This window comes from Liolophura sinensis, chromosome 1 (genome assembly GCF_032854445.1).
Source record: "Liolophura sinensis isolate JHLJ2023 chromosome 1, CUHK_Ljap_v2, whole genome shotgun sequence".
Taxonomy (NCBI): domain Eukaryota; kingdom Metazoa; phylum Mollusca; class Polyplacophora; order Chitonida; family Chitonidae; genus Liolophura; species Liolophura sinensis.
The window spans coordinates 37,999,191-38,024,358 of NC_088295.1; the positions used below are offsets into that span (position 1 = coordinate 37,999,191).

General features: G+C 37.4%; 2 protein-coding genes across 2 annotated transcripts in view; one reads left to right on the forward strand and one right to left on the reverse strand.

Annotated features, from left to right (window-relative positions):
* Positions 1-25,168, forward strand: part of LOC135467769 (set1/Ash2 histone methyltransferase complex subunit ASH2-like) — a 50,849-nt gene that overhangs the window by 14,199 nt on the left and 11,482 nt on the right. The gene's annotated exons all lie outside the window — the stretch shown is intronic.
* Positions 1,145-23,391, reverse strand: LOC135482267 (serine/arginine repetitive matrix protein 2-like). The gene is made up of 11 exons (XM_064762159.1): positions 23,029-23,391; positions 11,503-13,645; positions 8,516-8,711; positions 7,087-7,238; positions 5,514-5,616; positions 5,188-5,286; positions 3,204-3,540; positions 2,611-2,674; positions 1,956-2,455; positions 1,527-1,552; positions 1,145-1,198 (listed from the first exon to the last, which is right to left on the reverse strand). The coding sequence occupies exons 2-11, from the start codon at positions 12,393-12,395 to the stop codon at positions 1,145-1,147; spliced, it is 2,424 nt and encodes an 807-aa protein (XP_064618229.1). The 5' UTR covers positions 12,396-13,645; positions 23,029-23,391.

Sequence of the window (25,168 nt, forward strand, 5' to 3'; positions counted from 1 at the left end):
GTGTAAAAATACTCACCATCCATTATCAGAAGAAAGACATTTAATTCTGTCATAAATTATAGATAGCGTTAAAACGACTTTTCTAGAAATCCACCAACAACCACAGAAAATTTGGTGATGTCAAACTCTTTTCACTTGTGTATGAGATTCTTCCTCTAAGTGTTCACCCTTTTCCATTTCCAGCAAAATTCCAACATTATTTGGAGTTTGTTAAAGGCAATCATCTCATCTCTTGAATGGTCAAGTTTAGTGCAAATAATGAATGACTGTTTTATTGGTGTAGTATGCTATTGTTGTGTTTGCCATTAATGTAGCCAACCTCATTCATCTCAGAATGGAAGCGTGGTGGGGGATGTTGCATACCTTTATGTCTTCATTTTACATAAATTTGTACTTATGTAAGAAAAGTGCACATGTAAATATTTTTATGTGTTTTTGCATGTACTGGTACATTTGAAATTTTGTGTAGGAGATAATGGATGAGCCACATGTTGACATGGCTGGTTCACGTATGAAGATAATGTCCAAATGACGCTGATATATATCTATGTGTGGCTCACTAGATGGAACCTTGTGTGTAGTGCTCAATCCATAACAGATATCCTGTCAGGAGAGATCCCCTCATTAAATGAACGATTTTGACCAGCAGTTACATTGTACGTGTGGACCTTAAACAACTCTTTAGCCATATGGATAAAGACATGTATACAAGTGGTATTAAATGAGTGACAGATTTGTGATTAAGAATCATGTAGCTGTGGAAAAATATGTGCCATTTGCTTTTCACAAGTAGAGACTGACCAAACCTTTCAAACTTCACACTGAACATCTTCCTGATGTTTAAGCATTGTGTCATTTTATACATGTGGATACTTTTAATCTCGCACTGTTCATCAGTTCAATTGAAATCCTGTTAACACCGATGTTTTGAAAAGAATTGCATTTCAACTTCAAGTCTCCTCTGTGTCGTAGATGTCTACATAGGGACACACTTGGAGCGAGCACGTAATAAAATCCTTATTCATATTCATGATGTGAAGAGCATACATGCAGCAGCGGAGGTGGTAGGTTAGCATTCAGGGGAGATCACTGTGGAATGATCTTTGGTCCAACACTCAGTAGGTACACTCCTGTAGCTTTTCCCTCACAAATGGGTCTGTTTCAGAGGCTTCATGGGCTCATTGTTACTGGGAGAAGGCTGCAAGCAAATCAGGTATTTTTAGATTTAATGATCAAACAATTACAACGTGATAGTTGTATAAAATAGGCATATAATGTATTAGGGCAAGCTATCTGAGTATTTATACATCTTAAAAGAATCAGCCTACACATGTATGCCAGATGTTGGGGAAAAATCAATTTATTACTTGAACATTTTTCAGCTGATATATTTTGCTTGATTCATCCACCTTTTGGGGCCACAAAAGTTCTCAATTTTTTGTGAAGTTTGATTATCAGAAAATTAGAAAAGCTTCATTGTTGGTATGAAAGAATCATTTTAAGGCATTTATTTTGTGCATTCTTACCTCCTTCCAACTTTGTCTTTTTTCACCTGCAACACAAAGTAATGTATATACATGTTTTGAACTGAAAATTGTGGTTTCGTAATTCCGTAAGTCAGAAAATTCTAATATTTAAATTTAATTGATCACTGAAGTACATGCAGTATACATCTACCTGTAAAGTCATAGGTATATAAATCTTCAGAATTTTTTTTTAGAATTAAGGAAATTGAAAATCATAAAATTTTGTGTGAAAGCACCAAGATGTATTGAGAAAATGGTGCTTCAGACTTTTGTTATCTTTGTAGAATTTCAGGTCTACATTTTCTAACTGAATTGCCTGTCTGCATTGTGACATTGACCATTAGGTACTCATACGTGCAGCTTTACGTGTACCTGATGAATTTGGCAATCAATAGTGTAGATATTAGTCAGTTTACTTAGCAAACTTACTTCTGGAAGTTGAAACATGACTGCTGGTTTTGGGAGGAGAGGCTCGCTTTTCTCCTCTGTCAGGAGATGTATGAGATTCTGAAGAGACTCCACTCTGAAATTCTGGAGACACACGACTCCTAGAGTCTGAAGAGACTCCACTCTGAAATTCTGGAGACACACGACTCCGAAAGTCTGGAGAGACTCTACTCTGAATTTCTGGAGACACACGACTACGAGAATCTGTAGAGACTCTACTCTGAATTTCTGGAGAAACAGGTCTCCGAGATTCTGGAGAAACACGACTCCGAGAGTCGGGAAATTGACGACTCTGAGATTCCGGAAGGTCACAACTCTGAGATTTCTTTCGAGGAAATCTGTCCTCAGCTCTGTCAGGAGACGCATGAGGCTCCCCACTAGGCCGTGTCGCATGCCGATCTAATGCCCGAGGTAATCTTGAGGGCTCAATTCTCTCAGGTGATCTGCTTGTGCCATTAAAAGTCTTCTCTGCAGCAGATGCCCTGTTGCAAAAAGTGACAGCTGAAGTTATGCAAAAGCAAAATACAAAACTGAAAGCTGTACTTATGAATCTTTTGTTACCTTTCTTTAAACTTTAAAACACTTGTAAATACTGTACTAGTTTTCCTCAGAGTAGCTGAAGAGGTTGATGTATTACCTGTGAATGCTCGCTTGTATCACATCTGTTGACTCATAACATGGATTTTCATACATCTTTACACCTGGCAACAAACAAGAATGAACTTAAAATAATAAAGTACAAGAAAAAAAATTGTAAACCAAGAACTTATCTCAGTTAGACTAATAAATTTCAACCAAAATTTAACTGGGAAGAATACCAAAGTTCATTTTTCAGTTAAGTGATTTCAGAATTATAGTTTTTCTAGACTTAATTTTGAAAATAATATATGTTTGTGATTTATTTATTTAAGTGTAGATTTACGCTGTACTGGAATATTTCACTTATACAGTGGCAGCTAGCATTATGGTGAGAGGAAACCGAGCACAACCCAGGGAAACCCAAGACTACCCGCAGGTTTCTGACAGACCTTACAATGTTTGACTGGAGAAGAAGCCCGCATGAACTGGACTTGAGCTCACAAAGATTGCATGGGCTTTTTGGTCTTATACACTGCTGAGCTGAGCTTATACACTAACCACTAGACCACGGATATGTTTAAATTATGATTCATAAGTTAACAGCAGTTTCCCCAGATGTTTTAAGAAAGTTTGAGTTACATAAAATAATACCTGGTGGAGGTTTCGAGATTTCATGATTGCTCCTGGCTGAAGTTTTATCAGGAGGAGTGGCTTCCCTATCAGTCCTCTTCCTTGATTCCTCCTCACGTTGACTGTAGCCATTGAGTGTTGAGGGGGTGTGGCCATTAATCGCAGACCTGTTTCCATTGGTTGACAGGTCAACTTGATCTATCTTATCAATGTCAGTTCTGGATTCTGCACTGTGTATGGAAGGAGAACCAAAGTCCTTCCACACTCTGTACACACTTGTATCTGTTGGGGATTGCTCCTTTAAGTGATCAACTTGTACTTCACATTTATCTGGAATTTCCATTGGTCCATCTGTGGTCTGAAAAAGAAAACAGTTCATTTGAAATTATTCAAGGCTAAACTTAATACATTCAGAGAAGATTTAGATATGAGCAGAATAATAGTAAGTTTATTGTGTACAGTAGCTAATCTGACACTAGATCTTCGCCAATGAGGTCATAGTTTGAATGTTTTATTTAGTCATTTGACCGGTGTTTAACATTGTACTCAAGAATATTTCACTTATACAATGGAAGCCAACATTATGGAGAGAGGAAACATGGCAGAGCCCGGGGGAAACCCACGACCATCCGCAGGCTGCTGTAAGACTTTCCCACATACACCTGGAGAGGAAGCCAGCATGAGCTGGACTTGACCTCACAGCGACTGCATTGGAGGGAGGCTCCTGGGTCATTGCGCTGCTCCAGCGTGCTAACGCCCTCTGCCATGGAGCTGGTCTGAGTATATTTATCTCTTAATCACTGTGGCGTTTAATTGAGAAATAAGTCAGGCACATGTATGAAGCAAAATAAGGGGATTTCCCTTGTGCATTTTAGAATTCTCCTCCCATTAATCTGACAACTGTCATTTATGAGAAATATTTTTGAGTACAGACTGCACTCTAGGAAGTCTGTAATTTCGGTGACAGACACAAATTTTTCACCTGAACTTTAGCATTTTTTTTTTATGTGACACATTTTGCTTAGTTTTTAATGATTCATTCCGTGATCCACCTCATTAGGACCACTTAAAAAGATTTTTGTGTGGTCTGATTAATTTTGTATGAGGAAAAATGAAGAGTTGACATCAAAAATACTATTGTATGGCCCTTATGTACTTCTGAAAGTGCTGTTTGATACACCAAATTTTAGGTGAAATAGCATATTTGGTTATTCATTTGAACATACTGACAAGTGATGTTTATCCCAGAATCATTTGCAGTGAGAAAAAGTTTGTTCAAACAGAGATTTGTTTGGATATTATTGACATAACATTAGTATGCAGGTTTCACAGTGTAGCTGATAAAGATTTTATTCCTGTTTGTTGTGTGACACCTAACATATGTTACATGACTGTTCATAGTGAGTTACTATCCCTGCTTTAGCAATCTGACACTGAATATGCGAACGATGATTGTGTAAACTGTATATATAGCACTTGACAAGGTCACTGATAAAGCACTTGACTAGTGATAGTGTCAGTCTTTAAGTGTTATGCACAATGTATAAGTAACTAATGTTGACACAATGCACTGAACCCAATATATACAGAAATGTGGCCTGAAATTGAGCTTGTGACCTGGTTTATAAATACAGCGGGCAGTTTGACAGGCTGTCAGCTGGCTGCACTATTTCCTCAGGAAATGTAATGTAGAAAGTTTAACGCATTTAGGTTAACACAGTTAGTGGGCCTGGGGTAATTTATTGTTGCCAAGTGTGAGAAGCTAAAGGAATTGGTACTAGTCAAAGTATGGACTGCATAATAACATTGTCATTTGACTGAAAAATTGTGAAGGACCGATATGACATTAAACCCCAAGCATTCATAATACATGTAACGGGTAACTTCAGCACTGAAGTTTGCAATAGGAAGTATTAACATTATGCAAACATCCTGGAAATATATACACGTATATGTGTTATATCCCAGTAGTTTGTTGTACTTAAGCAATTGATTATTGACTTACATCTTCAGATGATAAGTTTGTAGCATCTTTCAATGGCAGACGTCGTCTGGAGGAGCGTTTTGAGCGGGATCGGTTCTTTGGTGGAGGAGCTCGTTTAAACTGTTGAAAAAAAAATATGAAATATGTAAATGACCATGAATGAAAACAAGTGGTGCTGTAATGATGCAACTGAAGGACTATCGACATTTGATTGAATCATAAAAAAGTAGTTGGTTAATAAAGATTGAATATATCTTTATGTTATGTACATCTAGATGCGATGTTCCTGCATATTGTTTTGTGATTTTAATTCCTGTTATCTGTGTTTGCTTCCTGGTTGTACTCACTGATCGTAAAATTTTGGTGTTCCTCTGCACACCTGAGAATTCATCTAGCTCCTTGTCCTCCAGGTAGCTGGAGCTCATCTCTGTGTCAGGGCTGGTAGTGGAGCTGCAACATTACAGTGTATACATGGAAATTTCATTTGGGTACACACATAACTGAGTGTGCCTGTGAGTATGTACTCGTTGTATGTGAAGGTTGTTTTCTCCTTGATTTCTACAATTTTCGTAATACAATGTTTAAACAAAGTGGTTTACTTCACAACTCACATAAGTACATGTTGTGTACAGACCCTAACTGCTTAACCTTTTCACACACGAAAGAGCAACAGTTAATGCAATTTCTGAACATTTTTAATATGATTTTTGAGATTGGCCAATTTGAGGCTTCACAAAAAGTATAAATTTATCAATCTACACAGAATAATGCCTTTAGAATATGCTTGAATAAACATCTTGCAAAGATACGAAAAGGTTAAAGAATTACAGTACATATGTCATTCTATATATACAAGTGCACATGTAACAGGTACATAGTACATCTGGTCGCACCCTGACTTTTTGAAGCCAGATGACCAGGCATACTGAAGGAATTTATTTCCTTTCACAAATATCTCAGTTTCTTGTTTAATGCTAAATGCCAAGAGGGTGCATGTGCACCAGATTTATTTTCAAGAGCATGTAACAAAACAAAAAGTGGGGTTAACATGGGTCTTAACCATGAATGAGTATGCTAAAAAGTTCCTGGAAGTATCTCTTGCAGTTAAGATAGGACCTAGTTGTGATGTGATACTGGGGCTAATTCTTTGATCCACAAGGATATTAGAATGAAGATAGGAAGTGCTTCGGATAAATTTGACTGGGGCCTGAATTTTACGAATTTGTAACCTTTAATTAAAATTCCTCAGCTGTCAAAATGGTACATTAGCCGATAGGAAAATTTCATGCTCTCCATTTTGAAGTGAAAGGTGACCTGTGAAGTTTACAAGTGTAATTGGTAAATATTTATTAGGTGCGGTAGTCATTATTCTGTGATTGGTCAATTAGTGTAGGTACTGGAATGGTTTACCCTAAGTGTTGTACATAGCTAAGCTGTGAGCTCATAGTTCTGAATGGTTCTGGTTGACGCCCCCAAACTGCGGTAACTGCTCAGTACTGAGTGACAGTTATGAACCTTGTAGTACTGCATAATGGGAAAGCGGCATATTTTGTAAACCCGAGTGGTGGCACTGGTGTGACACAGAACCACATGCCATTGTTACCTCAAAAATGGATTGTAGCGCAATGTCTACATTGTTGGAGTATGTCAGTTTCAACTGTAATGTCATACTGACTTTAATGTGACGTCCTCAGTTGATGTCTATTAAATGATGTCAATCGGAAATCTGACTGTTCCCCTTTCCCACGCAGTAATTTATTAAGAGAGACACAGTACTGTGCAGCCATGGAGAAGTTGCTGAGCAGTATCATGCAGCTGATTTACTTGTTTGCTTTCTTGGTTTAACCTGGCTCAAGACCATATAATACCTGTACAGTGCCTTTACATGTGCACGGACAGTTTTGCCATAAGTGTTCTTACCTATTCTGTACAACTCTGTCTGAGGTGTCAGAAAACATGGTGATGTTGTTGTAATCAGAAGACATGCTGGCCATTATCTCATTAAGTAGCCCTGGTTCTGTGGACATGTCAGGGTCAGGTTCTGTTGTGGATTTAGGCCTGTTAGATTTAACCTATAACAAACAGAATCATGAAAATTTATCACATCTAACATTTTAATGTGAATTTCATTTTCAGCAAAACAGAGATGCCGATTTGGAACTGGTAGCTAAATGTAAGCTATTGGAACTGTAGTATATAATCTGAAAGATTAATTAACTTAACTACATTAATGTCTGTTAATTTTCCACCAAATTATATCCCAGAATGGCATATTGACAGTTTACAATTACAAGGTTTGGTCATTTGTATCATCATAATGCTTGTTTATCTTGTATAGCATACATCAGAAGCTTATTGAGGGTTCGTGTACAACACTCCATACTACAGTCATGTCATTTGATTACACATGTCTCAGACTTTTCTCTTTTAAAATCCTCATTCTATGTTTGCAAATTACCTGTACTGTATTTCATCTCAAGTTTGGTATGTTAAAATTTTCACTGTCTCAAACACCTAGGGGCCTTAAAATGGTACTTTTGATGCCAACATTTAAGATTTTGCGATGAGAAAATGAATCAGACTTCACACTCTGAAGTTACCCTATAAGTGTAGCTGAATCAATCACAGTCGAGTAGAATGTGTCATATGTAAAATGCTAAACCTTAGGTGAAATACAGTGTACATGATAACATTTGTGTATGAGTATTTACTGTAAGAGGACAGTGTGCCAGTCATTCCTGTGACAATGATAATTCCCTGGCTGTCAGATTCCTCAGATGCTTTATTCTTTTCAAATCCTCATTCTATGTTTGTGAATTATGAATAATAACATTTCTCTCTGAGTTCTCTGGAGCATATGTCTCAAAGTCAGGATCGACAGGGTTAGCATGCCAGTGCAGTTCAATAACCCAGGAGCCTCTCACCAATGTGGTCACTGTGAGTTCAAATCCATCTCATGCTGCCCAGTTTCCCCTACCATAATATACTGCCTGCTGTCGTGTCAGTGAAATACTCTTGAGTACGGCGTAAAACAGCAATCAAATAAATAAATTAAATTGAAATTGGGTGACCTGGGATCAAACCCTGGTCGGGTCATACCAAAGACTTTAAAAAAGGTACTTATTGCTGCCTAGCATGATGCTCAGCACTGAGAGTTTAGAGCAATGAAACAGCACTACGTGTCCCAGTGTCAGCATAATGCATCTGGGTGGGGTGTCAGGACTGGTGTCTTTGGCATAATACTTCAGTGTCAGCAGCAGTTTACACTTGCCTAGCCATAAGAGGAGACAGTATACGCATATATGATATCTGTACTGATACACATTTACTAAGACAAAAGCCTGCCTACCATTCCCATGCCAATGATAATGCCCTGATTTTCAAACTCCTCAAAGGCTTTACTCTTGGGACGCTTTCTGACTGGCTTCCCATGCTCCGGGGTGCTGATTTTATTTTCCTGATCAGGTTTGGACTGACCCTCAAAGGCTTTAATTTTGTCCCTGACAGACAGCTGAGGTGCGACCTCCTCCAGTCCATCGCCAGTGCTAGACAAAAGATAGTTACAAAAACATGTTACAGACAGAAATAATTCTCAAATGTCACATCTGAAAACATTTAAAAGTAGATTAAATGTTTAAAGACTATGAAGAATAATCTCAAACTTGAACTTCAAATGATTTCCTCTAAAGTTAAAATAGTGCGTTGATGGTATTTGTAAGTGGAGAACTGTGTTCTCATAAGAACATTTACATACATCTATTTCAGATGAATATAATTTTGATGAATGATTACTTAATCTTTAAGCCTTGAAATAGAAATATTTATTTATTTGATTGGTGTTTTACGCCCTACTCAAGAATATTTCACTTATACGATGGCGGCCAGCATTATGGTGGGAAGAAACCGGGCAGAGCCCAGGGAAAACCCACGAGCATCCGTAGGTTGCTGGTAGACCTTCCCACGTAAGGCCGGAGAGGAAGCCAGCATGATTGAAATAGAAATAGACAAAGAGATAACTGGCAGATACAATAAATAAATAATTAAAGTAAGTCACTTAACAAAACTGACCTGAAACCTGTGTAAAATCCCACACTTAAAACCATGTGATGAGGATCTCGACTTTCATGTGTGTGTTAAAATTGATTGGTTATCAATTTGTGTTTAATTTTTATAGGATTTTAATAAACCTAGCAAAAATCTAAGTGTATATGTATTACCTATAGTAAACCTTGGGTAACCATGAGACATTCTGTAAGTCCTAATTCCTGTTATGCTTTCATGGGTTAAACTGGGAGATGTTAAGATGTACGGATGTATTGAAGAATTAATGTACAGAACACACTAGCTATTTAAAAATGGATGAATGTTCTTGAATCTGCTGCTGCATCTCTAATTAGAAAGTAATGCTGCCCTGATCCCAGAACGTACAAGTCTCTGTATACACAAGTGAGGTACAGTGTGTTCAGCCAGATGAGCTATCAGGAGTTTGCATGTACTGTACAGGGAAATGTTGGTTCATGACATGGTAGTGAGTGAGAGACACTACACTGGAGGAAGTTAACCCTGGGGTTTGAGTGTAGTAGCACTTCAGTCTGTCTCTGGTTGTGACCCAACACAGCTTGGCTGCCAGCTGGTAGTAGCATTGACATGGCTACCAGAACTTCATGCAGACTGACAATTCGGACAGCGTTAAATAAAGTTATTCAAATTATACCACGTTTCCCGAGAAATATGAAAAAACAACTTTGGGTGTGATCACGTGTAAAATTTCATACTGAATTTAGAAAATGACACATTTCTTTCATTTTGTATGTTTATTATGTTGTGATATATAATTTGTTGATGATGTTGTCATAAACCTATCAATTTATTTACCATTTTACCTGCTTGTATTAAGTTTGATATAACTGATTGCACATAATTACATGAACAAACCATAGGGATGACTTAGTGCAGTATTGAGAATTTGTTAGATTTTCATTTTCACCTGGAAACTCTTTGACTACGAATACATAAATTCTCCATACATTCTCAGAAACACATGTTTGCCATACTGCATTACTGGACATAATAAGTCTAAAGATAATGTCTAATATAAACATAGCAAGGGGAAAAAATAATTAACAATAGTCATAATATGTATTGCTGATACAAACATTTTTGAACCCAAACTAAAACTTGTGATAAATATGACATGCACTAACTCATCTAATAATATCCTATCCAATTATTCTAAATGAACGGATTAAGGCCTTAAGGTTACACTCTTTCATTAACGTGTAGTGCATTAATTGTAAACATTTACTGTGTTTTCTGTACAGTGTTCTACCCCCACAAGCCATTTAGCTGGCATTCTGCTACTTTTGAGTGCTTAACAGTGTAATTTAAGCCCAAAAGATAAGAGTTTTGTTTAGGGCTTTCTCTAGGTCTAAAGAAAAGCTTCTTCATCCTACACAGAACCTGATGTGTTTTCATTAGAAGTAAACAGCTCTATTTGTGTACTAATTTACCAGAGCCTATTGACACAGATGTTTGCCCTGTAGAGTGATGCGAGGTATAGCTCTATGTAACATCAACCTCTCAGTCTTTGTTGCTATTCCATTTTGTGTAACCTACAGCCTGTGCATATTTGCACTAAGTGCAAAAGTTTATATTATAGACGTTTGTGAATAGTTGGGATTGTCACCTCTGTTGATGTAGTATTATGATAATCTGATATGATTGAGTTTGGTCCTTTACTTCGTACTGAAGCACTTCATTATGTAGTTAATTCATTAGTTGGGCAAGAAGGCATGCTTACTAGCTATTTGGAGTACAGCGTAAAACACCAATCAAATAAATAAATAAATAAATACTAGCCACTTGTTCTTGGATGAATTGCTGTGCTAATTATAGAAGAATTGTCAAACTATCCAGGCCAGTAATGAGTGTCTTTAAGTTACCATCTTATTATGCTAAGGAGGGAATAGAATATATGCAAGATAAAGGTTTCAGAGAAGACTTCTGCAACTTGTGTTCATTAAGTTAAGTTTTTTCATGTCTCATACGACAGTTTGTTCACCTGTTTGGTATATATATATATATGCAAATGTAATCTTGACAAAACACCTTTACACTGACATGCACAGGTTCACTGTAGTTTACACAATGAACCACAAAAAAATCAGTTTTGTGCAATATTAGTTTTGGTGTTTTGAGCGTGTTTTTTTTTTTTTTTTTTCTTTTTTTCTCAGATGGAACAAAACAGGTCACCATAATTCAGCTGTTAGACCTTAACTCATTAGCCAAGTTTTCCTGACCTAGTTAGCATCAATTTGCATTCAAGATCATATTTACCTGTTGATGGATAAAGGCCTGTAGGTGGGTGTGTCGTGCACAGAGTTTCTACTACGCAGTAAAGAGTGGTTGTCGACTTCCTCTTTGGTCTCCCCGGCAGAGGGCTGTAGCTCTTCTGTGTTCCGTTTCTTTCGGCAACAGCACTGAAATATGGACACAGTAATGCATGTGACCAGCAAGACGACCACAGTGCTGCTGATGACCAGAATCATGGTAGATGTAGTCCTAGTTGGGTTTGTACCTTGTACATTTGATGCCTGAGCTAGGGCTTTTGCCACACCGTTGCTGTTTTGACCGGCTCCTTTGGCCTCGTAGGTGAAGCCTGAGTCAGATTTGGCAGGCTGGATCTTCAGCGCCCCTTGAACTGGCAGATTTTGTGAAAGAGAAGGCTGATTCACTGCCGCCGGATCAGACAGGCTTTTAAGGAAATCTGTCCCCGTATGATGTAAGGGTAGGGGATGGGGGGTTTTCTGACGTGTGTCTGCTCTAGTACCGGTAGGGCCTCTACCTGTAACGATGTGCCTTTCTTGCTCAAACGTGGAGATCTGCAGGTTTAAAGGCTGTGCCCTGTGACTAGAGACTTTGCTATTTACAGTCAGCCTCCCCTTATAACCAGACTGAGAAACATGCTGGGTACCTTCAGGCGGGTTAAAGGCATTCTGCTCGCTGCTGTTTAAAATGTCAGAAATATTCCGACGTAAAAAATGTTCCACTGATAGAATTCTTGACTTAGAAAGTTCCATAGGTAAATGTTTGGGCTTGTGTGAAGGCTGCACATTCCAGCTATCTTTAGCATCATCCCTGCCACTTATATTGTAAGTGTACTTAAGTTTCACTGGGAAAGCCATCACAGTTTGTGATAGCACACAAACATACATTATTTGGGAAAACATTTTGTGATCCTTTGATCTTATTGCACCTTCAGACTTTCTGTGCACAATAAAACTATTGCTTCCACTGGATTTCTAATCAGACGTAGATTTCAACACAGATATTGCTTCTACACTTGTCACATGTACATATCACTCCATGTAACTCCCTTTACTATAAGTGGATGCTGCTTATTGTATGTTCCTAGGTGGCCGTGACACAGGCTTGCTGTCTGGTGCCTGCACATGCACGTGTGACTGATTTAATCAACACATGTAATTCAAATTAACAAGCTAGGAACCTAATGAAATATATTACAATTCAGAGCTAATAATAAAAGTCAGTCCTGAATGTCTACTTCAGAACTTTGATGTTATCTCTGTTATGTCTGTCAAAATCCAGCCATGAAAGAATTAACGTATTAATCCATGTATCAGTTGTGAAAATATTTCCTGATGAACTGATAAAATGTCCAGGGGTTACTGGATTCCAGGTATGGATTGAATGAAGAAGAAACACACACACACAGACATTGTGTTAAGATATATGCACATCAGGTCGTGAAAGAAACACTAAATATTCCAGGTGTAACTTGACACAGAAATGAACACACATGAAAGGCACATGATCTCATCACAGGTGTTCCACTAGGTAAAGGTAGATCCTCACTGATGATGTTGATGTAGATTTCAGCTGTGTGGGTTTCCCACTACATGTATGAAAGCACAGCTGTGGTATAAACTGACCAGCTGTGTGAGAAATGTACATGTACGCGTATGCACATTACATACAGCAGACAGCCTGTGTATCCATGTAAACAGACGTCTGGCCAGTACTTTGGGTGGTGAATCAGCTGCCAAGCCCAGCCTAGGATATGCTCTTCTCTTTCATCGTGTCGCTTTCCTCCTTCCGTCAAATGCCAATCATGGTTTCCTGTATGGACATGTACATGTTAGCTACGCTTATGTGCCTCTTAGCCTAATTGGGCTCAGTCTGGAAGGATTTTTCTGTTGTATGAAATAAATAGTCTGCCTTCATCCAGATAACCTGCTGTACGCTTATGAGCCTGGTAAAATCCACATCCTCAGACTGGGTAACTCTCCCCTGTTGAACTCAGGGCCCCTTCAAGGATACTGTTTATCTCTGTGTCTCTGGCCCTACCCCATGCAGTGACCAGGTTCACAGCCCTCTGCTATCTGCAGCTAGCCACATGGCGCTTCTGGCCCACCATACATCATCATACCCACAGAAATGGACTGCACACCAACTGCATCTGGGGACAGAGAAAAAAAGTTGGAATGATAAATACATAAATATAGGAATGGTAATATAAACAGTTTGTGGGCACTTAGGGTACTCACCCTTGATTTTTGTGGTTGATATCTCATTTGATGTCAAAAAAAAAAAAAAGTAAATGTACACTTAGGGCTTTGTAAGTGCATGTACATGTTGGAGTTAGGGTATTTACATGTTGAAATTCCTGGCATTTGTAATTACTATGAATACTAGTTGCATGGCTTCCAAATGTGTATGGCCTTGTTTTAGTTGGTTTGGAAGTCAAGGCCTGATGGCACATTTAAAACAAAATGAAAAAATCAAATATGTGCTTATTTACTAAAATTATTGAATTTTATTAATCATGATTCTTAGTTACCTTATTTCCTCAACCTTTTCGCATTCCAAAGAGCAACTTTAAGTGCAATTTACACACATACACATTACAATAAACTACATTGGTTAACCAATTTCAAGGCTTCACATAGAAGTGAAATTTTACCATTCTACACAGAATAATGCCTTCAGAATATGCTTGAATAAACACCTTGCAAACATGTGAAAAGGTTGAAGAATTGCAGTAAGAATTCTACTCTTAAGTCACAGTACGTAACCTTTTGTCCCCAGAAAAATGGTGTGGTTTACACCTGAGTGCAAATTACAATTTATGTTAATTCTACCGTGTCACTTAAAGTGAACCTAAAGTCTGCAAGCCTGCCACTATATATACATAGAAAAAATGATTTAGGACACAGTTATGACAGAAAAATATGTAAAAAATTCTATAAAGTTTTGAAAGCCAAGAAGATGAAGTTCAGCATGGGGAATATGGCACTGATGGACAATTCCCTTGGAACTTGGCCAATCACTAGCACTGATAGCAGCATGTGATAATTAGCTGTCACATTATGTTCACTTATATTCACTTTTCTAGACTTCTGTATGTATGCTTAACAGTGTTCCAATTAAGTTTGTAGTTTTGAGAATGTATATGTAGTTGTAATAAAGTTGTGCCTGTGAACAGTGCACTGTGGGTACTCTTGTACGGGATGTAAGTATCTCAGTAATGGATGAAATGTTCATAGCTTCACACAGACACGTTAGTCTGAAGGGTACTATTGACCTGCTCGTTAGGCAAAGTGTTAATTGTTCTTCCGCTCATAGGTGCAGTACATGTTTTCCTGGTTTTGTACACATTTTCCGCCATACTTCCCCATCCCTTTGGCCTTTTAGCCATGAGGTCATAGGAATCTTTGCTTTAATCTTCACAAATGTACACATACATGTAAATGTATGGTAAGACCTTGTAATGTTTTAAAATACCTGGGTGGTGTACTATTATAATTAAAAAATTGTAAAGATATTTAATGATAAAACATTTGAAGGATGTCACCTTCATCACGGAAATATATTAATTTACAACTTTCCTGTGTAGTGAAACATACAATTGTGTGTCAAGTGCTAAATTGAATATACATGTAATTTAATTTAGCTTTTTAGGGCAATTGGAAAACATCACGGTAAAAGCCAGTTAAATTAAAGCTTAACATACAACACAGTTTATACTGGTACATATACTTCTACCTATCTGTTCAGTTTTGTGGTTGATTTTATGGTTTCTTGCCTCTCAGGTTGCGGATGATCATGGGTTTCCCCTGGGCTCTGCCCGGTTTCCACTCCATGATGCTGACCACTGATGCTGTCATATAAGTGAAATATTCTTGAGTATGGCGTAAAACACCAATCAGATAAATAAACAAATATGGTTTCTTGTTAGCTTGCAATGCAAAGATATATATGTGTATTATGGTTACCAACAATTTTTTTTTTAGTATTTACTTTATTATTTACATGCATTCTTTTTCTTCTCTGTAATAAACTATGTCTATTTATACATGGTCATTTGTGATTGTTTCAATATGTCTGTGACTGCATGGAATTTATGGAGACTTGGATGTTGCATGTACAATTATTTCTGTCATGATTGAATAATGACAAGTTATCATGAAGCGACACGTTTTGTTAAACAGATTTTTTTATGACAAGAAGATCATTGAAACAATGCTTGTACTGTCAAGACAGTGCATCATTATCATATGTAATAAGTCATCTTCAGATAACAGCGCATAGTGTGGCATATAATATGGTAATAGGCCTTTCTGGAAAGATTGGATGACCTCCATTGACAGCATAGTTATGAAGTGGGTACAAGTCCTGTAGAATTGTTTCGCTGTGCTTAAATATTTTATCAGATGTGTACTTTTTATTCTGCGTAATAGTGTCCCCCATGGTGTGAGAAAGCAGGTGCATGCGCACTTGTACATATACCGGTGTGTTAAGAAACGTGTACGCAAAGATGTATATCTCTTCAGTTTATCTTATCACAATATGTTAATAGAAAAGGGCTCACCCCAAATCGGCCACAGCGTTAAATTGAGAAGTTGATCATTTACATCAGAAGATCGATGATCTGAAAGTCAGTCGGGTGGAAAAGATGGGAAGATACTGTGTGTATTATAAGGGTACAAGTGTATCCACCCTCCATGTATTACAAGTCCATTCATGTATTAAAGGCAGTACCTGGGGATAGTAGAGTTCTTGGTATGGCTTAGTCATCCGTTACAAACGTTAATTCATATTTGAAAGTAAAATATGAGTCATCATCAAGAAAAATCAGTTTGACTCAGAATGTATCGAGATAAAAGACATAACATAACGTAACATAACAAGCTGAGCTGACACCATGTACATGTAATGTATATCATCTAACCCACAAGCAGGATGTCCCTGCAAGATTTGTGTACTTTCTGACTGATAAAGCTGAGAAATCAGGTACGAACTGGATCTGGCAGGAGACTACTCAGCCATGGATTTAAGTACACACGATTGTATGGAGTTACAAAGGAACAAGGAAACAGTGAAATGAGGACAACTGAGCAGAATGGCTAAAAGATCAATACTTTGCAACAGAAACTAATGTGTGTTTATTAAGTACATAGATAACAGGCCTGTTTGTATATACATGTCTGTATTTGTCAGTTTGTGTCATTATTTGAGAACAACAAGACTAATGACTGAGGAGAGATCAGGGATTATCACTACAGCCAGCAATATTGGCCCTGGGATACTATTAGTTACATAGTCACTCAGTGATAGGATGCGCTAATGTATGGTGTCAATAATCCTCCAATTTAATAAATATTAAATGTACACCATAGGCTTAGGTTATATGTAAAGTTATATTGTCCTCTTAATATTAAAGATGAGCTGCAAAGCTTTCAATTTCCCAAAAAAATGTACAGTAATATTATTGAAGTTTTCTTATTGTGCGATTGTTTTCAGTGTAAATATTTACAGTTGTCCAGTGAAAAGTTGTATGGAAAACATCCACCACTTATCTCTCTTGGTTCCTAAAATGCTTTGACTTTCTCGTGGTGCACCATTTATGTTTAAAATTATTACTTTTCAGTTAATGTCAGACTCGTACCTGTGCTATTTATAGTGTTAAAAGGATTTTAATGTTTAAAAAATTTATCATGCAACCTTTTTTTATAAATTTTAACGTCTTTATTTTCAAGTTTGAATGATAACGGCATGTACAGGCGAGGTTGGTATGAAAGGTAATTATTTGGGCTCTTATAAACTAGTGGCCAAAATTTAATTGGATCTGCACTTGTTGATGTTTTTGCCAAAAAATCTCTAGTATAGCCTATTTGTAAAATAAAGAGTTGTTCCTGTGTCTCATGTACATCAGGCTTGTAGTTGGTACCCACTGAGCCCCACTTGTATTTGGTGCCCTTTTGTGGCATCTTGACAGTGTTTGAGAGGTGGTAATAGATGATGATGATGATGACTGTGATGACCTTCTGTTTGAAAGTACCCTACTCTCTCTCTCTCTGGGCATCTTGTGTGTGAGTTGCAGTGTTGGGCTTGGTGACCATGTTTATTCTATCTACTATCACTCTAGCACGCTCCCAGTTTTCTGTCTCTTACCATAACCATCCGTCTTCTGAAACTTTTTAACTAGTAGTCAGCCTTTAAACTTGACTTATTGAAAATATTTGGGTCTGTAAAAGATCTGTGTATCTGTATAATACTTTTCATGAATATTGTAGAGTTTTAACACAGAAAATGCAATTTCGTGTACAACCTGAAGTTGTTTCATCATGCTGATTTCTTTATGAAAGATTGAATTACTGTGTAGTAACTTAGGATCCATCTGCCATCATTAGGATGTCAAAACTTCTTCTTCAAAAACATAGATAAACAGGGTATAAACAAAGATAAACTCAGCTATAAACAACTCTGGGCAGTATTATGACATTACCATTTATGCCATTTTGGACTTGAGGGATGGTAAGCTTTCAGGTGTAAACAGATTGTGTGTAATGTCTATAAGTGTTTCTAACATACAAAGATTTGACTGTATCAGTGGGTTAAAAATAGCCAGCGGTCTGCCTCTGTGGATTGATGGCTTGTTTGGAGGTGGTAGAGGATGGTTTTGTTTTTTGTTTATCTCACTTGTTATAGTTCTCAAAGGTTAGGTCTAATTTGTAAATATTGATAACAATTTGGACGAAAGTAAAGCAATTCACAAATGTTGAATTAATGCTGGCTCTAGATCTAGTAACCAGAACTACGACAAAATTTGGATCTTGAACGAGGAAATTAAACAGTGTTATGCTAGAGATACATCTCACATTACTACAAAGGCTGTCACAAAATGTTCTTCTCGATGTTTGCAAACCTTTTAGGAATATAAATATGTAGATTTACACCTGAATCAACACATTTGAAGGGATATATATAACTCTGCATGCTCTTTATGTTTAACTGTTAAAGATTAGATAGTGAAGTTGATCACACTCCATTGCTGGTCATTGCCAGTGGATCAAATGTTCTGCTGTTGTTAAGATTTTATCAAATATCAGCCGTGCATACATGCATATCATGTGCCTGAACGCTGTAATATCCCTAAATATTGTCAATTCCTTAGTTTTTTGTATTATACGGAACAGATATATATATATATATATATATATAAGTATTGCATCAAATTGTAATTTATGGTAGATGTAAGCACAGTTAATAATGCGTTCATAGTTCTTTTCTGCAGTTTTTATTTTATAAATCAGACCAGTAGCCATTATTGTTTACCTTTCAATATGCATCCAGGTAAAGGAGTGGTTTTGTCCATGGGGAGAAATGTGAAATCTGATAGTACAGAGGTTACATGTCACTGGTACATGTATGATAGCATTGGCCATGGAACACAAAATTTGTGTCTTTTCAGGTCATCCCTGAATATCATTCTGCTCAACAAGCATGATTTATTTGATTTCCTGCTGATATGCACGTACTTTATGTGAAAAACTACCATAGGTCTTATCTAGCTTTGTTGATTGTTTTCTGTTCATGTAAAACTGTCAGTTTCTAGATAGTTTTATGTATCTCAGTAATTTGACTTTGGAGATAACTGGAATAACTGTATTAAGTATTTGGTCTTTCAGGAGGAAGTGGGCTGTTTTAGTCAAGGAGCATGTTAAACATTGAAAAAAATTGGTGCTCACATTACCTGTAAAATCATGTAAGCTCCCTCGGTAAATATCAATAAAGATACAGATCGCTGTTCCAGTATTCAGTTCTACTGGTATGAACGTAAAGATTGTACCTGTAAATTGTACTCCTCTGGGAACTCTGAACAACCAAGAAGAACATTTGGGCTGTCTGCTGTTCCAGGTGTGAATGATGGGACTCATGAAACAAACATTTACATACATGAAATGTGTCAGTGGGCAATTCTAGGGTTAAGACATTGAAATAGATTATGGTTGTAAATAGCCATCTGTCACCCAGAGTCAGCAGCGCAGCATTGATCTCACTCTGACAGTTTTGACAAGAGTGTATTCCTAAGAAAGCGGTAAGATGTCCTTAATAATGGATTATTTTGAAATATTTCGTCAATACAGTGACTAGCAATGAGTCATTGCTCACCTGGCTATGCCTGAGTGAAGTTTTTGGGATGGGAGCAGTGTAGAGGCCCAACCGTATTTACTCTGAAGGCGGGTATGGGGTTTAATAGATTTATAATGTTATTTCTTACATCAAGTGCTCCCTCAAAACGAAAGTGTTTCCTGTGTGTTAATTTGTGTAGTGATGTTTTGTTTGTTCGCTGTTGCCCATCAGTCACCTGAAGATTTATTAGATATTTTTTCTAATCTGTAAATTTCCTGTACATGAGCCTTGGTTTTGGTACAGGTAATCATAAAAGGTATCTTATCAGGTGAAAAAAGCCACATTATAGCTGTTGACAGCCACTTCTGACTGGATCATTCTTAAGTTAGCTATTTGAAAAAGTTTGTGACAAGCATTGAATCTTAGATTTTAGGGGCTGGCTTTAAATGGCTGATTTTTACTGTTGAAAATGAGGAAGTGTTTGCACAATATCTCCAAGATTAGGTGCTGATATAGTCGTTTCCTTGAGCTAAGCTGATCATTTGTAATTCTGATAATGAGTAAGCTACACGGTCACCATTTGTTAGAGAAAGTATCTTGTGTGTCCTGTTGAACCTCTCAGTACATGCAGTTGCGTATAAATGTAGAATTCAGATTTCGAATGTCTTTACATTGTTATACCTCGTACAGAACAACTACATTAATGATGTATCATGGAGGTTTGAAGAAAGGGGGAAAAAGCCAAATATTCTGCCCAGGCAAATTTTGTTTAGAAATGTTCTTCTTCATGCTCTTAGTCATGGATTGGAATAATGCTTGTACGTTCAAGTTACTGCCTGTGTACACTGCTAAGTAATTTTTTTATCTCTCTCTGAATGATGTTGAATAAATTTAGATATGATGCAAGCTTGCATATCTAATGTGTATATCTTGAATTCTTCACACATCTGTAAACACTTTGAAACTAGGACCAGCTGCATTGAGATATTTATGTAAATTGATATAAATCAGTGTTCAAAGTGTATTGATAGTTATCCTGAATGTATTGCACGATGGTACGTTCTTTGAAAACTCTGATCTTTGCTGGGATTGCTAAGTTATATGTATCTTGACAGGTGATGGTACCCATAGATTACATGTGGCTCAGAACATTCATTTGTCTGACCTTATTCCTTGTGGGGTGCGGGTATTTCTTGTACATGAGGAGAAATATTTAACATGATGATACAAAAACATCCTTGATTATTCTCATTAGGCCCCATCCCCCCCCCCCCCAACTCTCCCCTTCGCTTATTTGCCTCCACTTTTCTGTGTTTTGAGCGACAGTTAATAGTCCGCATAGAGCAGTTATTATATACTTACACAGATTATTGTTCTTCTTCCCATGTGCTACTGTGTACATGTATGCTGATGGTTTACATGTAACATGTTGATGTTTTCACTGTTGGTCAAAAATAGGGTTGTCACAAAAGTGGATTATTTTGAAAACTGTCAGCTCTTTTTGAATGATTTAGAAGTATTGGAGGTCATGTGTCTTCAATTAAATAATTATTTTACCCTTGTTCTTTTCTTGCAACCTTTAACATTATGGAAAATTTGAATATTAATGGTTCAACTTCTGGAGACTAAACCCTTACCGCCAGATCAAGGTTTTCCAAGAACTTACCCTAAATTTTTACTAGCCATCCCTGAATAGGTTTAGGCACTGAAGGCACGCCCACCATATAAGTCCATGTATGGGAATGAAAAAGTGGCTGGGCCTAGCTGTCCCAGGTAGATCTGTCAATATTGTGCATGTGACAGCATGTGTATGAGGGGCATAGTGGATATTTTCATGGACTACCTATGGACTTTGTACCTGACAGAAAGGCACATACTATAGCTCTTTCACCCAAGATTCCAAAAAGAAGGTATTGTGATGTATATATTAAATTTAAATGAACAGAAAGTATACATAGCCCGGATCTACAATGACTGGCCATGGCCGAAGTGGTTAGCATGCCAGGGTGGTGCATTGACCCAGGAGCCTCTCACCATTGCAGTTGCTGTTTCAAGTCCAGCTCTTGCTGGCTTCCTCTTCGGCCGTACATGGAAAAATGTGTCAGCAATGTGTGGATGGTTTTGGGTTTCCCCCAGGCTTTGCCCGGTTTCCTCCCATGTTCTTGAGTATGGCATAAAACACCAATCAAATAAATGAATAAATAAACTGACTTGCTTGATGCCTTCAGAGAATTTATAATGATGGGTGAGTTCAGAGAAAAAAAAGTTTATACATGTACATTTAGTTTGGTTTGACTGAATAGATGAAGAGAAACAACTGTATTGTTATGCTCGTAGTATAACTTACCATAATTCTTCAACCTTTTTCGGATAAGAAAGAACAACTTTTAGTGCACTTTATGCAAACTTTTGACTTGATTTTCAGGATAAAAATATACATTGGTTGAATTGGCCAGTATAAGGGCTTCACAAAAAGTATAATTTTATCAGTGAACACAGAAAAGTGTCTTGGGAATATACCTGAATAAACAACTTGTAAACTTGCAAAAAGGTTGAAGAATTACAGTACAGATGACTGGCCTATTGCATATAGGTATACATGTAGCTTATTCCTTACATGTACACACATGCTTGTTTGAAATTGCACATTTAGGTCTAGCTTGCAATCATAGATAATTGTCATTAACTTTCATACGAAGAATCTCTACTCTGTTATATAAACTATCAAGAACGAAATTGACTGCAGCCAACAAGTATTTAAAAAGAACATAATGAAAACCCTTTGAAGTGCACTCAAGCAGTTCAGAGTTGTAGCTGAATTACAAAGACTTGTGTGTGTGCTTAGTGTATGAATACAGTATACACAAGCTATTAAGTAAGTGTGCAGACTGAGCTAGCTACACATCTATCAGTGCAGATAGTTTGAGGTTTAGAAACACATACATGAACTTGCCGTTGGCAGTGTAACATAAGGTGTTTTTTGTTCTGGTTTTCTTGGCATGAAATCGGCCAGAGTATATGTTGTAAAATTCAAATAAATTCAACAAAATCTTTTGATCTCCAACATCGGATTTGTTTTGGGAAATAGTAAAAAATGTAGAAGAAAATAGTGTAAATGTGTGTATATGTATGTCCCTTTAGATATTAGCCTTTATAACCTGTAGCAATTTGGAGTTATCTGTTATTAGCTTATTAAACACAAGATATCTTTTTTAGTTAGGGTAGGTATACACATAGACTGTCTCACCAAGCTCACCATGTAATACCTGCTCAGGTGTGGAACAAAGCCATACTGTCAGATGTACAGGGTATGTTTAACAAAGAAATCAGTGAGACATGACAGAATCATGGAGCTTGCATGAGCACATGCATGTAGCCTCCACTGATTCTGGTGTCCTGCTAACACGGTCAACAAAACAGGCTTACCTGGCCTGGCAGTGTTAAGAGTCGTCGTTCACTTGGCTTGAGAGTTAGAGTAGGTGTTTTTCGGTCCTCGCAGGTAGAAATCCAAGTACACATGTGAGACAGGAAAGTATACAAGGACTGAACAGCTATCAGCAGACTTCAAAAACTCTGAACCAGACATTGACAGGTGTCTGCACAACAGGTTTCTGTCCGTGTTCAGTGTTCATGATGAACAGTCCTGGCGCATCATCTGTGCTATTTTCAGGCTGACCCAGTTTTAGCCTGAGCTGCACAGGGCTGGGTGGTTGACTGAGAACCCCATGTGGCCCCGCATGTGAGGGCACATACTTGTTAAAAGCCTGGGTTGATCTGCCCCTGTATCGCTGTCCCTTCACCTGTCCAAAATCCTTCTATACCGTTCCCTGTGTACAAGGAAGGGGGATTATTTAACAAACAATTCAGCTAATATTACCATTAGCTATAGCTTTCTCTTTTTAAGTATATGCACCTGAGTTAATGGATACCCTTGCCTATTTGTCTGTATAGCCTCCTTATGCAATGCTTGGTTCAGTATAATTAACTCCATGCAGGTTTGACTTGGAACGTTACCTGAATTGCATAAAACGCTTAACCTTAACCGCCCCCCCCCCCCATCCTTCTCAAGAGCAACAATCTGCTGAGTAATTCAACATTGAATATAAATCCTCACACCTTACAGGTCAATAAGTGCACAGTCCCTTTCACTGAGCAGTATCTGGAGAGCTTTTCCTGTTCTAGTGAGGACACACTACTAAGCCTATAGTAATCCCCACCTACAGCCATCCAAATACTTCAGTTAAAAACTATTGGACAGAATTCAAATTGTTTGGCAGTGAATTTTTAAATGAGTAATAGGCGCTTACTCAGTGGAATGTACATATATGTTTCAGAAAGCTGTAGAGATGATATATATAATAAATATATACCCAGCTCTCAACATAACTTGAACAATTCATCTGTTAAAGTAACACTCTGTATGTACATATATGTACATGTATATGACATTTTGTCTACTTGACACTTATCTCTACCTGTTATGTAACGTTTATATTCATCTACATGATACCTGAACTGTCCTTCATGTTTGTGGACCTTTAAAGACTTTAAAAGGATAAGTTGTAACTTCCTCGCTTGGCATTCAGCATGAAGAGGATAGTGCAATGACTGGTTGACCTGTATCAGTATAATGGCTCGAGCGGAGTGGCTTACTTGCCTTCGGCAAGTCATTTCAGTGAAGCAGCACTAGATAAAAGAGCGGTGGAAATCTGTCCTGCAACAAGGAGGCACATTACACATACATACACCTTAATGACTCCTTCATCGTCATATGACTGAAAAATTGTTGAGTACGACGTTAAACCCCAAGCACTCACTCACTCACTCATGTTTGTGGCCTTAGTACTTTTCGCATTGTACCAGATCAGGTAGTACATGTACATGAATAACCTAAATGTACCCAGGACCTAAAATTAGGGAAGTAGTACAGCGTACTTTAAACATACAGTAACCATTCATTCTCTTCACAAGCCTTGGGATGACTGTGGTTTTTTGTGCATATCCTGTGTGGAAAGTAATAAATTATCACTTAGTGATATACTGGTTCACCTTCTGAGAAGATGTGACCACATACAAATGTAATTTGCCTGAATTAAATCTCGATAGGCATTATGTGTCATACAGTGGACATAAATGTAACTGTGGCTTAATTATCAAGTACAGCAGATAATAAGCGTATGAATAATTTTTATCTAAATCCATATTGACATTAAATTAATAAATGCAGAATTAATTGGCTGAACTATAATTACACGCACATGTGATGGAAAGAGACATGCAAACTAAATTTTTTGTGTTTAGTTTGTGTTTGGCCTAAGGGATAAAGTTTGAATATGTAGGCTAAGCTGTAACTCAGATGGAAGGCTTACCTTGCCTGAATACATATCCTAATTCTTCAGCCTTTTCGCATATGAAAAAAAAAACATGAGCTCATTTTAAATCTGATTTTGGATACAATACTACATTGGTTGGATTAGCCAGTTTCAGGGCTTCTCAAAAAGCATAATTTTATCAGTCTGCACAGAATGATTCCTTCAGACTAGGCTTGAATAAACACATTGGGACA